This window comes from Mesoplodon bidens (genome assembly GCF_964165515.1).
Source record: "Mesoplodon bidens genome assembly, chromosome: 15".
Classification (NCBI taxonomy): domain Eukaryota; kingdom Metazoa; phylum Chordata; class Mammalia; order Artiodactyla; family Ziphiidae; genus Mesoplodon; species Mesoplodon bidens.
The window spans coordinates 63212450-63227271 of record NC_138171.1 but is presented as its reverse complement, the minus strand read 5'-3'; the positions used below and the strand labels follow the sequence as shown (position 1 = coordinate 63227271).

The 14822-nt window shown below is 49.7% G+C and overlaps 1 protein-coding gene across 4 annotated transcripts; it reads right to left on the bottom strand.

Annotated features, from left to right (window-relative positions):
* Positions 1 to 16: 16 nt before the first annotated feature.
* On the bottom strand, positions 17 to 9788 carry NMRAL1 (NmrA like redox sensor 1). Of its 4 annotated transcripts, none has more exons than XM_081256621.1 (6): positions 9711 to 9788; positions 9203 to 9276; positions 5767 to 6005; positions 2857 to 3106; positions 1395 to 1585; positions 17 to 345 (listed from the first exon to the last, which is right to left on the bottom strand). In XM_081256621.1, the coding sequence occupies exons 2-6, from the start codon at positions 9240 to 9242 to the stop codon at positions 166 to 168; spliced, it is 900 nt and encodes a 299-aa protein (XP_081112747.1). In that variant the 5' UTR covers positions 9243 to 9276; positions 9711 to 9788; the 3' UTR covers positions 17 to 165. The 4 variants fall into 4 exon arrangements, with proteins under 4 accessions (XP_081112747.1, XP_081112746.1, XP_081112745.1 ...); XM_081256620.1 differs by lacking the exon at positions 9711 to 9788 and adding an exon at positions 9439 to 9704; XM_081256619.1 differs by lacking the exon at positions 9711 to 9788 and adding an exon at positions 9476 to 9704.
* Between the last annotated feature and the right edge of the window lie 5034 nt (positions 9789 to 14822).

Below are 14822 nucleotides of genomic sequence, written 5' to 3'. Positions count from 1 at the left end.
AGCTGCCACCCCAACCCCAGTCCCTGAAACAAAGCACTTTTCTTTTGGAAGCCATCTGTGAGAACAATGGCCTTTATTTAAAAAATAAACTTTCTTGTAACACAAAAAAGGATCACTGTGACTGTACCTCCCGTCCCCCCAGATGGGGTTGAGAAGTGGGCAGGGTCACAGTCCTGCAAAGTCCCCTTTGTGCTGCTCTAGCCACTGATCCAGCGTCCTGGCCTTGGGGTTGAGCCTCAGGCTCAGTTCGATGTTGCGGTCGGGTTTCAGGGCATAGAAACGGAACATGTTGGCCAGGTCCTGGGCGCCGGGGAAGCCAAGCTTCTCGTAGTCCTCGGGGCTTATCTGGAAGCAGAGGGGAGTCTCTTAGGGTCGATCGGCATCTGCAGCACCCTGACCACGCTGTTGACACCTCAGTTCCTACCCTGGTCCCCACTAAGTTCACCTGAAAACCAGTGTATTATAAAGATGAAACGTCAAAAACCACTGTTCTAGGGCAATTTAAATCCTGTTCTTCCAAGATCACGATATGAAAACTTCTCAGTCCTTTCCAAATCAGAACTAAGCTTACGTCACTTCTTGCTCAAAAAACCAAAGTTGTTCCCCTTTCCTGCCCAAACTGAATCTTAACTCCTCAGCTTCCAAATCCTCCATGACTGCCTCAGGCTTTCTTTGTTTAGAGAGTAATATGCAACCATTTAGTGCATGTTTTCTAGTGCAGTCATTGTGCCAAGGGAGCATTTACAGCAATTGTTCCATTCAATCCTCAACAGCAGCCTGAGGAGGGGGATACTCTCAGGGGCTGGGCCTCCAGTCACACACGGGTGGGTGTTAAGGGCTGGGAGCAAGATCTGAGTCCAAGGTCTGACTGGCCTGAAATGCGTCCTGCCATAGCCTCTCCCCCATCGTTGCTCTGCTTGGGTCTGGGGGCGCTCTACAGGTGGTTTTTGTCATTTAATGACTTGGAGTAGCCCAGATTTTCATAATGAGAGACAAGAAACAAGGCACCTGGGGGTCTGGACAGGAAAACAGAGTAGGCAAGGGGAGGAGGGGACTGCCAGGCCAAGAAGGGGGGGACCAGGATGGGGCCTACTCCGGCCTCCTTCCCCTCCCCGAGAGGAGCCCAAGACACCCTGCGTTTTCCCCCTTGCTTTGGCCCCTACTGTCCCCTCTTCCTGGAACCCTTCCTTGCCACTTGATCAACTTGACAAAACCAGAAGTTTCACTCCGCGGCCACACCTGGCTCCTAAGAACAGCACGACATAAACGTTCACAGTGAGAATGAATTTGGCTTTACGTTGCTCAGAGCGCTAGGGCAGCCCTAGATGCCCCTTCCCTTCTACCCGCAAAGCCCCTCTGACCGCGGCTGCCAAGTCCCAGCCTGGGCCCTCCACCTTGGCATCTCGCACAGTCTTCCTGGTATGCCTGGAAAGCAAGGCAGCGTACTCCTCCACCGTGTGCCTGCAGGTGCTGAGCCCGATGTTCCGGCCGATGTAGTCTTCGGGCATCTTCAGTAGGCTGAGCACCATGGGGCCCAGGTCGGACACAGACATGCCGTCCATGGGCACGTCACCCATGGGCAAGCCTGGGAGGGAGAGAGGGACGTGCTGGCATGCGTCTCTGAGGGGTCGGTCCCCACCGGCCAGTCGACTGGATGTGTGCACAGGCCAGCACCTGGCACGAGGCAGACACCCCTGGTGTCAGCAGGAGAAATGAGTCAGGAAATGGGACACGATCGAGCTCTGCCACCCGGCAGGCCATTCAAACCCTGGGAGCCCGGCTGTGCCCTTCCCAAGGCGGGGAGAACCCTGGGCCTGCCGCCCCTCTCAGGCCTGAGACGGGAACAAGAGGAAGGAGAGGAAGGGGCTTTGATAGGCACCTCTGAGAACGGGAGCTCCCAGGGTTCAGGCCCCCGTACACTTCGTCAGACCCAAATCCCTGATAGGGACGCCTGTGGTGGGGGGTGCTCCAAACACCAGCTCCACCGGCAGGAATGCTCGGTCAGCTGAGGCCAGGGCTGACCCCAGAGCAGCATGACGGGTGCTGATAACCATGTTAAATTAACGAGAGACTCCACCTGCCGAGGTGTGGTCTTGGGGATGGAGAGGCAGAGCTGTGTCCTGATGAGGCACCTGGAGTGCTCGGACCCTGCCCTATAAAATGTCTGTGGCTGCCCATTCAGATGGCCCAGGGAGCCTGCGGGGGTGGAGCCTGTCCCAACTTACAGACGGAACACAGGTGAATCTCTGATTATGGCTTTGCAAATCTCTGATTATGGCTTTGCAAACCGGTGTGCCAACACAAGGATGAGACTGCTCACCAGCAGGCAGGACCCAAGCGAGGGTGAGCAGCGTTCACGCAGAGGTGAGGGGCTGGGAGAGCTCAGACCCCTCCTGCTCCGCCTGTTGAGCCACCTGCATTAACCCACTGCCCCGCCGGCAGGACACAGGTCGTACATGGTTCCCTCCAAGCTGTTTACAGATTTGCAAACAGATGTTGAGAAGAAAGTGCTTTCCTATTTCGGGAAATCTACAATTGGACCTTGCCTTCCAAATCCTCTCCTTATTTATGAAGCAGTAACGATAAGCACACTCTCTCCGTAAAGCTCTCCAACAGACAAAGCACTGCATCCCCAGACTCGGCAGATTTTCCCATGGCCCCGGGGAAGTCCAAGTCATGCCCATCTCACGGAACAGGACGCAGAGGCCCAGCATGGTCACACGCGTTGCTCGCAATGACAGCCTAATGTGAGCGAGCCAGAGCTTGGACCCAGAGCCCTCTGAGGACAAGCCCAGTGGGCCACCATGGCTCCACACGGTGAGAGGAGACGCCCGAGGAAGTGGGGAGGGCACTCACTCAGCAAGTAGCTCTTTCCATCTGGGGCTTTCTGGGGCAGGAAGCAGGAGAGGAGGTTCTCAAAATAGCAGGGCAGCCGCACACTGGTCATGGGGACACCAATGTCCCGGAAATATTCCTCCACCTCCCCTTTGCCGTCAAAGTGTCCCGCTGCCAGTCTCCCTGCTGTCAGCTTCTTGATGTTCTCCAGGCCACTGTAGACCACGTAGTGCAGGCCCAGGCGCTTGGCCAGATCGGCCAGCAGCTTTCCCTGGTGGGCAGGGAAGGAGAAACCACAAAGCTCAGAGGGAGGATGTGTGTCCCCATCATGGCACTGGCTCTCCCACCCCAGAGGCCACTGTGCCCGGTTCCAAGAGCCCTCTGATAAGGCTCCCTCTTCTGTGTGCGGCTCACATGGCGCCACATGCTCTACCACGGGATTATAAGCTTCCCACCACCCACATAGCCTTAGCGCCCCTTCTCTAGATCATCTGGGTCGTTCCACCTTCCAGTGTGCTGGACCACAGCCCACCGTGTGCCACCTGGGAGGGTGCGCACAGAGGCTTCCCGCCTCTGCCTGCTCTCAGAGAGCATCTTGTCCCTGTGCTGAGCCGTCTTCCTGGGAGAGCCCCAACCATCCCCTAGGGAAGTGCTATGGCTCAGCAGTTAAGCACACAACACACACCACCTGGGTTCCGGACCAGCTCTGCAGCACACTGGCTGTGCCATCCAGGACAAGGGGTCTAACTGTTTTGGCCTTGTCGGTTAAATGGGGACAGAAACACAACCTCCTGCACAAGGCTGTGTAGGGCGCTGGATGGTGGCCTCCCAAAAGATATGTCCACGTCCCAAACCTCAGAACCTGTGAATGTCACATCATTTGGAAAAAGGTTTCTGCAGATATTTTTGTTAAGGAACTTGAGACGAGATCATCCTGGATTATCCTCGTGGGCCCTCAACCCAAAGACGAGTGTCCTTATGAGAGATGGAAGAGGAGACACAGAGGAGAGGCCTTGTGTAAACAGAGGCAGAGTCCAGAGTGATGTGGCCTCACGGAGAGCTGGTACCACTGGGCGCCGGAAGAGGCAAGAATTGGAGCCTCCCTTGGAGCCTCCAGACAGGGCAGGGCCAACACCTTGCTGTTGGACTCCTGGCCTCCAGAACGGGGAGAGGATAAATTCCTGTTGTTTTAAGCCACCTGGCTTGGGGTCATTTGTTATGGCTCAGGAGGTCTGGTTGACGAGATCTGCGTGAACCAGAAAGGTTGTCTCTGTCCACTCTCTGAGATGGGCTTCCATGTAAGACTGCAACTGAAGAAAGGCTGAGGACTAAAAACAAGTTTGGAGACCAGTGGTCCGGTCCAGTCTCCCTTTATTGTACACAGGAGGAACGACAGACCAGCGCAGGGAAGTCACGTCCACAGCCGCAACGGAGGGGAGATGTGGACGAGGCAGGACTGAAAGCCGACAGGCACGGGTCTCAGCCCAGTGCCTTTGCTGTGGCACCAGTCATACTTCCCACAAATACCTGAGTGCCTGCTATGTGACAGGCCCACCGCAAGTGTCCCCACCTTCCAAGAGACTTTAAAAAGATGCATGTTCGTCTCACATCCCTCCCTCCACCACCTGGGCTCAATAACCACCCAACCAGAGAGAAGCTGGGTGGAAAACAGAATAAAGAGAAACAGAAAACATCTGAAAGGGGACATGGAGGACTTTTCGGAATGATGGAGATGTATTCTATTTTGATTAGAATGGTAGTTACATGGGTATATTTATTTATTTTCAAATTTCATTAAATTGTACAATTTAAAAGTTTACTTTTTATTTATTTATTTTTGGCTGCACTGGGTCTTTGCTGCTGTGTGTGGGCTTTCTCTAGTTGCGGCGAGCGGGGGCTACTCTTCGTTGCGGTGCGCAGTCTTCTCATTGCGGTGGCTCCTCTTGTTGCGGAGCACAGGCTCTAGGCGCACGGGCTTCAGTAATTGTGGCACGCGGGCTCAGTAGTTGTGCTCGTGGGCTCTAGAGCACAGGCTCAGTAGTTGTGGTGGTGCACGGGCTTAGTTGCTCTGTGGCATGTGGGATCTTCCTGGACCAGGGATCAAACCCACGTTCCCTGCATTGGCAGGCAGATTCTTAACCACTGCAACACCAGGGAAGTCCCTACATTTGATTTTAAGAAAATTATGGGTCAATAGAGTTTTTTAGAAAGTATAAAGAGTCACTGGATGACACAAAGTAGATTGTGGTTGCCTGGGGCTGAGGAAGCGGGGAATAGGGAGTGACCACTACTAGGTATGGTGTTTCTTTTGGGGTGATGAAATGTTCTGGAATTAGGTAGTGATAATGGCTGCACAACTTTGTGAATATGTTAAAAACCACTGAATTGTACACTTTAAAGGGGGGAACAGGGACTTCCCTGGTGATCCAGTGGTTAAGAATGAGCCTTCCAATGCAGGGGACGCGGGTTCGATGCCTGGTTGGGGAACTAAGATCCCACATGTCGCGGGGCAACTAAGCCCGTGCCTCAACTACTGAGCCGGTGAACCAGAACAAGAGAGAAGCCCATGTGCTGCAACAAAAGATGCCACATGCCGCAACTAAGACCTGACTTAGCCAAAAATAAATAAATACTTTAAAAATAGTAATAAAATAAAAGCTTTAAAAAGAAAAGGGTGAACAGTATGGTACATGAATGATGTCTAAAAGAAGTCATCGGATGAGGAAGCGGCCACCTTCTGCCCTCATCAAAGTCTAGGAGGGCTGCATAGAAGAGGAGGGGAAAGGCCTGCACTGTCAGTGGTCAGGCAGGGGTCAGCCCCTCTCTGGCAAGTCGGAGCTGCCCCGCAAGGGCAAGTAGAGACCTGGGAGTGCCTTTGAAGATGGCCTGCTCCTGCCCTGGCTTCCCCCACGCCCTCTCACCTGCCCTTACCTGCTTGACCTCCTGCTCTTGGCTGCAGTTCTCCCAGTAGTTGGTCACGACGAAGGTGGCGTGAGCCCCGATCAGGGCCAGCTCCATGCTGGCCTCATCATCCTGGTCTCCCTGCACTACTTCTGCACCTTGCAGCCTCAGCTCCTTCGCTGCCCTCTGCCTAGGGTCCCGGGTCACCACTCGGACCCTGAATGTCCCATCTTCCAGGAGTGTCCGGGCCACTGAGCCCCCCTGGGCACCTGCAGAGAGAAAGACCCGCAGGGTGGGACCAGCCTGGGAGCCTGCCAAGGGTGAGGCCCTGCAGGGAATCCTCCACCACAGCAACACACCTGGTACTTTTCACCTGTGATTCCCACTGTTTTGCCTCACACAATCTTTTAACTAACAGCTTCATTGAGATAGAATTCACATACCGTAACATTCATCCTTTTATTTTTATTTTATTTTTTTAAATACAATTTTAAAACAAATTATTTATTTATTTTTGGCTGTGTTGGGTCTTCGTTGCTACACGCAGGCTTTCTCTAGTTGCGGCGAGTGGGGGCTACTCTTTGTTGCGGTGCAAGGGCTTCTCATTGCGGTGGCTTCTCTTGTTGCAGAGCACGGGCTCTAGGCGCGTGGGCTTCAGTAGTTGTGGCACACGGGCTCAGTAGTTGTGGCTCACAGGCTCTAGGGTGCAGGCTCAGTAGTTGTGGCGCACGGGCTTAGTTGCTCCGCAGCATGTGGGGTTTTCCTGGACCAGAGCTCGAACGCGTGTCCCCTGCATTGGCAGGCGGATTCTTAACCACTGTGCCACCAGGGAAGCCCACATTCACCCTTTTAAAGTGTACAGTGCAGCAGCTTTTAGTACATTCAGAGTGTGCAACCATCATTGCAGTCAATTTTAGAACATTTTCATTGCCCCAAAAAAGAAAGTCCGTACCCATCAGCAGTCACTCCCCATTTTCCCCTCCCCTTCAGCCCCTGGCAACCACTAATCTACTCTCTGTCTCTACGGATTTGCCTATTTTGGACACTTCACATAAATGGAGTCACACAATATGTGGTGTTTTGTGTCTGGCTTCTCTCACTTATGTTTTCAAGGTTCATCCATGTTTTAGCAGTCATCACACACCTTTTACAAAAATTTTAAATGTATTATGAAATGTTTTTTTTAATATTTATTTATTTATTTTGGCTGCGCCAGGCCTTACTTGCAGCATGCAGGTTCTTTAGTTGCGGCATGCATGTGGGATCTAGTTCCCTGACCAGGGATCAAACCCGGGCCCCCTGCATTGGGAGCATGGAGTCTTAGCCACTGGACCACCAGGGAAGTCCCTATTATGAAATATTTAGCACATACAAAAAAGGGATACTAACACCCATGAGCCCACCGCTTAGCTTAAGAAATAAAGTATCACCTATACCTTAAAAAAAAAAAAGACTGAGGGGAATTCCCTGGCAGTCCGGTGGCTAGGGCTCTACATTCTCACTGTTGAGGGCCTGGGTTTGATCCCTGGTCAGGGAACTAAGATCCAACAAGCTCTGCGGCACGGCCAAAAAAGAAAAAAAAGAGAAAATTATTAAAATCATCAAAAGGAAGAAAATAAAAATCATCCATAAATATATGTATAAGAACATTGGCTGCAAATAAATAAATAAATTCACTTCTTACCAAAAAAAAAGAACATTGGCTGCAGTATTATTATCCATAGTGGAAGTTTATAGACAACCTAGATGTCCTTTGGTAAGAACCTGGCTAAATAAGTGATAAATCCATACAAAAGTGATTAAAAAGAATGTGGCAGGGCTTCCCTGGTGGCGCAGTGGCTAAGAATCTGCCTGCCAGTGCAGGGAACACGGGTTCGAGCCCTGGTCCGGGAAGATCCCACATGCCGCGGAGCAACTAAACCTGTGCGCCACAACTACTGAGCCTGTGCTCTAGAGCCCGCGATCCACAACTACTGAAGCCTGTGTGCCTAGAGTCCATGCTCCACAACAAGAGAAGCCACCGCAATGAGAAGCCTGCGCACTACAACGAAGAGTAGCCCCCGCTCGCTGCAACTAGAGAAGGCTCGCACTCAGCAACAAAGACCCAATGCAGCCAAAAATAAATAAAAGTAAGTTTACAAAAAAAAAAAAAAAAGAATGTAGCAGATCTGTATGCATGACTTATGTGACCACAACATGGCCTGGAGTGGAAAAGGCAAACTGAAGAACTACAACTACCCTCATACAGTACTGGTGGGAATGTAAAGTGGTACAGTCGCTTTGAAAAAGTCTGGTAGTTCCTCAAAATGCTAAACACGGTCACCATATGATCCAGCAATTCCACTCCTAGGTATAGTCCCAAGAAAATTAAAAACATATGTCCACACAACTTGTATGTGAAGGTTCACAGCAGCATTATTCACAATAACCAAAAGGTAGAAACAAATCAAATGTCCATAATGGATGATGGATAAACACAATGTGGTGTATCCATATAATGGAATATTATTCAGCCATAAAAAGGAATGAAGTACAGATTCATGCTACAATGTGGATGAACCTGGAAAACGATGCTCAGTGAAAGAAGCCAGACACAAAAGGCCATGTACTGTATGATTTCATTTATATGAAATGTCCAGAATGGGCAAATCTTTATAGACAATAGACTGCCAGTTTCCAGGGGCTGGGGAAATGGGGAGTGACGGCTAGTGGGTATGGGTTTTTTGGGGGGGGTGATGAAATGTTCTAAAACTGATTGTGGTGAGGGTCACAGAGCTCTGTGAATATACTAGAAACCAGTGAATTTAACACTTTAAACACGTGAAGTGTATGGTATGTGATTTATACCTCAATAAAGCTGTTATATATTTTTAAAATATATACAGTAAAGAAAAAAACAGGTGGGGTAAAAATAAAACACTCCCATTTAATAAACAGTATCTTTTTTTTTTTTTTTGCCGTACGTGGGCCTCTCACTGTCGTGGCCCCCGTTGGGGGCGCGCAGGCTCAGCGGCCATGGCTCACGGGCCTAGCCGCTCCGCGGCATGTGGGATCTTCCCGGACCGGGGCACGAACGCGTGTCCCCTGCATCAGCAGGCGGACTCAACCACTGCGCCACCAGGGAAGCCCTACTCAAGAAATTTGACAAGAGTGATGGATGGGGTTTCGGGACAGAGGTAGGAGGGAGATTTAATTTTGATATTATGTGCAATCACCTGTTATTCAAAGCTAAGTAATTTTTTTAAAAAATTCAAAGGGAATCAGCGCCCAGGTCCTGCCCCACGGCCCCACCCTGAGTCAGGGGTCCCAGCCATCTCATCGCTCCCTCCAGGACGCCGGGGACGTCTTCTGGAGCTGAGGGGCGGGCGCCCAGGCTCTGCGGGGTCGGACCGGCCTGACCCCTGCCCTGGGCTGGCCTTGGTGAGGGGTCCTGCGCCTCGGGGCCTCCGTTTGGGGTTTCGCTTACCTGTGGCTCCAAACACGACCACCAGTTTCTTGTCTGCCATGAGGCCGGGAGCCGGAAATGCAGTCCGGAGAGGTCTGAGGGCCATGAGAGGTGCAGAGTCGGTGAAGGGGCCGGGGGTGCCTGCCCGGAACGACCCCGCGCGCGCCGGGTAGGACCAAGGGTGCGGTCCGGCCGGGAGAGGTCGGGACCCCGCGACCCCCGCCCCCTCGGGCCTGACCACCCGCCCCGGGTCCTACCCGCACCCGCCGCCCGGGTCCCCCAGGTCGGCTGTACCGCCTAGCCGCGGCCTAGGTGGGAAACGGTCCGGGAAAAAGGGACCCCCGGTTTTGCAGCCGAGTCCACCGCCGAGGGGAGGGATGGAAGCCTGCGAGAGGCGCCGCCCCCCGCCCCCAGCTCCAGCTGCAACCTGGCAAAGTCACCCCTTCCCGACCACCCTGCGTGAAGGGACCCCAGGCTGGGCTGCTTCCGAATCCCAGCCGTCTGGGCCCTGACTCTGCGCGGAGCTGACCCGCCACCCCCCTCCGCGGACACAGATGGTTCGTCCCGGCTCCCGCTAGACTCAGCGGCAGATCAGGACACGCCAGCCCCAGGCCTGCGTAAACCGAATTTGTGTAAATCGGATCTGACCGCAATGTACAGGCCGAGGGCTGCTTAGCCGGATGCTGGGGGTGATGACTGTGCGAAGCAAAAATAAATACATAAACACATAATAAATAAATAAAAATTTATCTTGCATGAGCATCTGAACTTTAATATACGGGTGTCACCCAAAGACAAATAAATCTATATCTGTGAGTCTTAATACCCAAGGCTCTGTTTGAGTTCCTGTATGCCTGACTCACGTTTGAGGTTGCTACTACTTGCCCGTTTTGAATTCTATTTAACAGGAAAGAGATCTCTCTCTCTTTTTTTTTTCCTTTTTTTGGCCGCAGGCAACGTCATGTGGGATCCTAGTTCCCCGACCAGGCATTGAACCGTGCCTCTGCAATGGAAGCGGGGACCGCCAGGGAAATCCCCAGAAAAGAGATTTCTTTGTGTTCAACTAAAAGTCAAAAATGGCCCTCTCACTCCTCTTCGGAAATTTATTGCTGACTGAGTAAAAGCATTCATTTTTTTCCTTTCATTCATTCCAAAATGTGTACTGACTCCTCAGGGAATGTCAGCTTCCTGACAGTAGACACTCGTCTGTGTTCACTGCTGAGTTCCCAGCACTTAAAATAGTACCTGGCACAAAGTAGTCGCTCAATAAATATTTGCTGACCGACTGGCTGTCTAAACATCTACTAGAACTGGAGTCACAGGGAAATCAAAGTAAAACTGGTGCTGTTTTCCCAAATCTAATAGTGGAAATAACCCACCAGGTAATGTGTATTTTATATATGTAAAATATTGGTCTTTATGTGTTGTAAGATGCGTTTATTTATTTTAATAAATACTCATTTATGTTTGTGTTTACAAGTGAAGGTGGTGTCTAAATAGAGTGTTTAAATCTTGCATTGTCGCCACACCCTGTTATGTATGTCTCTGAGCTCAGACTGCAAAGTTTGCCAGGAATACTTCCTCCCACCACCTTAGATAGGGCTGACTCCTACTCATTCCTTCATGCGCCACATAACCACCACTTCCTCCAAGAAGCCATCCCTGACCCCTAGGCTAGGGTAACTACTATTTCACTCCCATCTCTATTCCACTGGCAACATTGTCTCTACCACATTAGACCCAGAGCTTCTTAAGAGCTGGCCCCATGTCTTTTTTGTCTCTGTCTCTCTCCCTCCTGGCACAATGTCCAGCACTTAGTAGGAACTCAATAAATACTCACTAAATGGAACCCGAGTGCATATTATTCTGATAAAAGATGAGTTTTTTCTTTAACTGCATGGGTTAAACCACAAAACTCGATGTTCCGAGGTCTCCACTTTAAGGAAATAAATCCAAACAAGGAGATCCCTAGTGGGACCAACTGCATAATTTGCAAGGCCCAGTGCAAAAAGAAAATGTGGGGCTCCTTGTTTTAAAATTACCAAGAACAGTGATAGCAGAGCATTAAACCAAACCCAAGGTCCTTCTGAGCCTGGGACCCAGTATGACTGCTCCAGTCATAAGCCCATGAAGTTGATCGGCCCTGGTCCCTAGGTTTGAGAGTAGCAGCCCAGGGCCAGGCTGGGGCCTGAGCAACTCCAGTGCCCTTGGCCTTGCTGAACCTGAAGCTTGGAAATCAGTGCAGGCAATGAGTGGCAGGGAACAGCATCTCTGCCCTGGGCTTCTGGTCAGTGGTGCTGGTGCCAGGGAGCTGTCCCGAAGTTGGTGGGCAGACAGACAGCCTGGGCAAAGGTCTTGTTTCTTGAAGCCCCAGCTACCCACCTCAGGCGGTTCCCTGAGGCCTGAGGGAAGAGATCTGGCTATTGACTGGCATATGATCAGCCGTGACTCAGCACCTCCTGTGGGACTTTATATCTGATAAAGGACTTCCCGCAAAGCATTTGCCAGCAACTCACTCAGCCAAGTGACATGTACTAATGATGATAACAGTGGGAACCCTTCTCTGGGCTTCTCCTACATGTCAGGCACAGACTTAGCCCCACATTATCTCATTTTAACTCTTGAGCAACCCCTCCTTCAATCAGTGCCACTCGGTTTAATTCAATTTTACGTGTGCGTGTTTGGGGCAGGGGGCAGTTTTAAGATTCATTCTTTTTTTTTCTTTTTTTTTGGCCACGCAGCATGGGCATGCAGGATCTTAGTTCCCTGACCAGAGATGGAACACATGACCCCTGCAGTGGAAGCATGGAGTCTTAACCACTGGACCGCCAGGGAAGTCCCAAGATTCATTCTCTTATTTTTTTTTAAGTTAATCCTGTTGAGTTTTTTGGGTTTTTAAAAAATATTTATTTATTTATTTGGCTGCACCAGGTCTTAGTTGTGGCATGTGGGAACTTCGTTGCAGCATGCGGGATCTAGTTCCCTGCCCATGGATCAAACCTGGGCCCCCTGCATTGGGAGTGCAGAGTCTTAACCACTGGACCACCAGGGATGTCCCAAGATTCAGTCTTTTAAATTTGATTTTGATAGCATAATGCATTTATTCATTCTCATAAAAAGTTTAAATGGTACAGATATATAGCACAAGTGAGCCTTGACATCCCTCTGTCATTCTAGTGTGTAAACTTTCCCTCTTTTGGATGCATTTACATGCCTAAACATGAACAGGTAGAAAGATAACATTTTGTAGTTAAAAAAATAAAACAGAAAACAATTTTTAATATAAAAAATAAAAGAGATTGTTGACTAAAAAAATTAAATAGCCAGGGCTTTCCTGGTGGTGCAGTGGTTGAGAGTCCGCCTGCTGATGCAGGGGACACAGGTTCGTGCCCTGGTCTGGGAAGATCCCACATGCTGCAGAGCGGCTAGGCCCGTGAGCCATGGCCGTTGAGCCTGCGCGTCCGGAGCCTGTGCTCCGCAACAGGAGAGGCCACAGCAGTGAGAGGCCCGCGTACTGCAAAAAAAAAAAAATTAAATAGCCAATCTAAGAAAGAAATGGAAAAATTCATTCGCATCAACCTGAGCTCTGAGAACTGTTCCAAAGAGGTAAGGTAGGAGGCCAGAATATACGTGATTTTGATGAAGGGTTACATGCAGTCAAGCACACATCCTGGGAGAAGGCTACTGCTATTCATGAGGAACAGATATCTTAGTTAATGGTTTTAGTGCTTTTCTAAGTATGGGAAGATACAGGAAACTGGGTTCATAAAAATTTCCCCTGAAAATATCTCAGGGCGATTTCTGTTAGTTTTCCTAGAGCACAAAGTGCCTCATCCTGATCTTTGCCCTTTCAGGGTGGGTTGTAGGTCAGTGACTGTAGTGGCTAATGACTCAATTCTTGTAGAACTGGCTGGTGGGCAACATTCTTTATTTTACAATCTCCTCCCTTTCAGTCTTAATTTCAACCAAGTTTTGGGAGTCATTTTGTGACCAGTTTGTCCCATGGAACTAGGAATGCTCATTCTCAGGTCAGGATTTCATTGAGAGGCCACTTAATGTACTATTACTGGACTAGGCCCTGTTTAGAGTAGTCAAAAGCCTCTGGACCACTTGTCTTACAGTCTGTCATGGTCAAGGAAATGGTTCCCTCTTGTTGCTTCTTCCCATATGTAGAGTTACACTATTACAATCATTCATCTTATAGAACTATATATAAGGTCAATTGTTTCAAGTTGCTTAATTGTCATTAATTTGATGTGAGGCTCAGTCACACATTTGGTAATGCAAGAAACATTAATCTTGTAAACACAGAATACAAGTAATTCAGCTAGTTACATTAATAAAGTCATAAATAAATATTTAAGCTAAGAACTTCCATTAGGTGCAACCCAGTATCTCCCCCAAGATATCTGCATCCTGACCCCTTACAGGATTGAGAAAGAAATTTTATTGTCTCAGGAGTTTCAGGACTGGCTTCAGAAGGAGAAAAATGGATATTTATGGTTGAGCAGGTATTTCTGCCGCTAGGGAGGGCTGGTTAATGCATAAAGCAGATACACAATGCACACTAGAGGGGAGGGAGGAGGCCCAAACAGAATTTTTTTTTTTTTGGCCAAGTTGTGAAGCTTGTGGGATCTTAGTTCCTTGACCAGGGATTGAACCCAGGACCTGGGCAGTGAAAGCACAGAGTCTAACCACTGGACGACCAAGGAATTCCCAGAATTTTTCTTGTCTTAAAATGTGAATTTTTACTTCATCAGGATCATACTGAATATATTTTCCCCCCGAATTTTATTATGAAAATTTGTGAACATAAAAAAAACTTGAAAGAACTCTATAGTAAGCAGCTATATATTAATACCACTTTCATTCGTTTTAGGGCTACTCTTCCTTGCGGTGTGAGGGCTTCTCATTGCGGTGGCTTCTCTTGTTGTGGAGCATGGGCTCTAAGTCTGAGGGCTTCAGTTGTTGTGGCTCTTGGGCTTAGTTGCTCCGTGGCATGTGGGATCTTCCTGGACCAGGGATCAAACCTGTGTCCTCTGCATTGGCAGGCAGATTCTTAACCATTGGACCACCAGGGAAGTCCAAAGGGCAGAGTCTTCACCACCGGACCTTCAGCGAAATCTCACCACTTTCATTCTTAACATTTTGCTATATTTACTTTATCAGATATCTATCTAGCCATCAACTAATCTTATTTTTTTATGTTTTTCTAATGAGTTGCAGACATCAGTACTCTTTTTTTTTTTTTTTTTTTTGCCGTACGCTGGCCTCTCACTGCCGTGCCCTCTTCCGCTGCGGAGCACAGGCTCCGGACGTGCAGGCTCAGTGGCCACGGCTCACGAGCCCAGCCGCTCCGCGGCATGTGGGATCTTCCCAGACCAGGGCACGAACCCGTGTCCCCTGCATCGGCAGGCGGACTCTCAACCACTGCGCCACCAGGGAAGCCCCCGCATCGTCTTTTGATAGACGTTTAGGTTGTTTCAAGGTTTTCACCGAAATGCTGTTGCAATGACCTTCCTTGTTTGTGTCTCTTTGGGTTCTTGTGTTTCTCTAGAACAGCTACCCAGAAGTGGAAGTACTGGATCAAAGAGAATGCCTATTCTGAATTTTAACAGATCTTTTGCCAAACTGTCCCCCC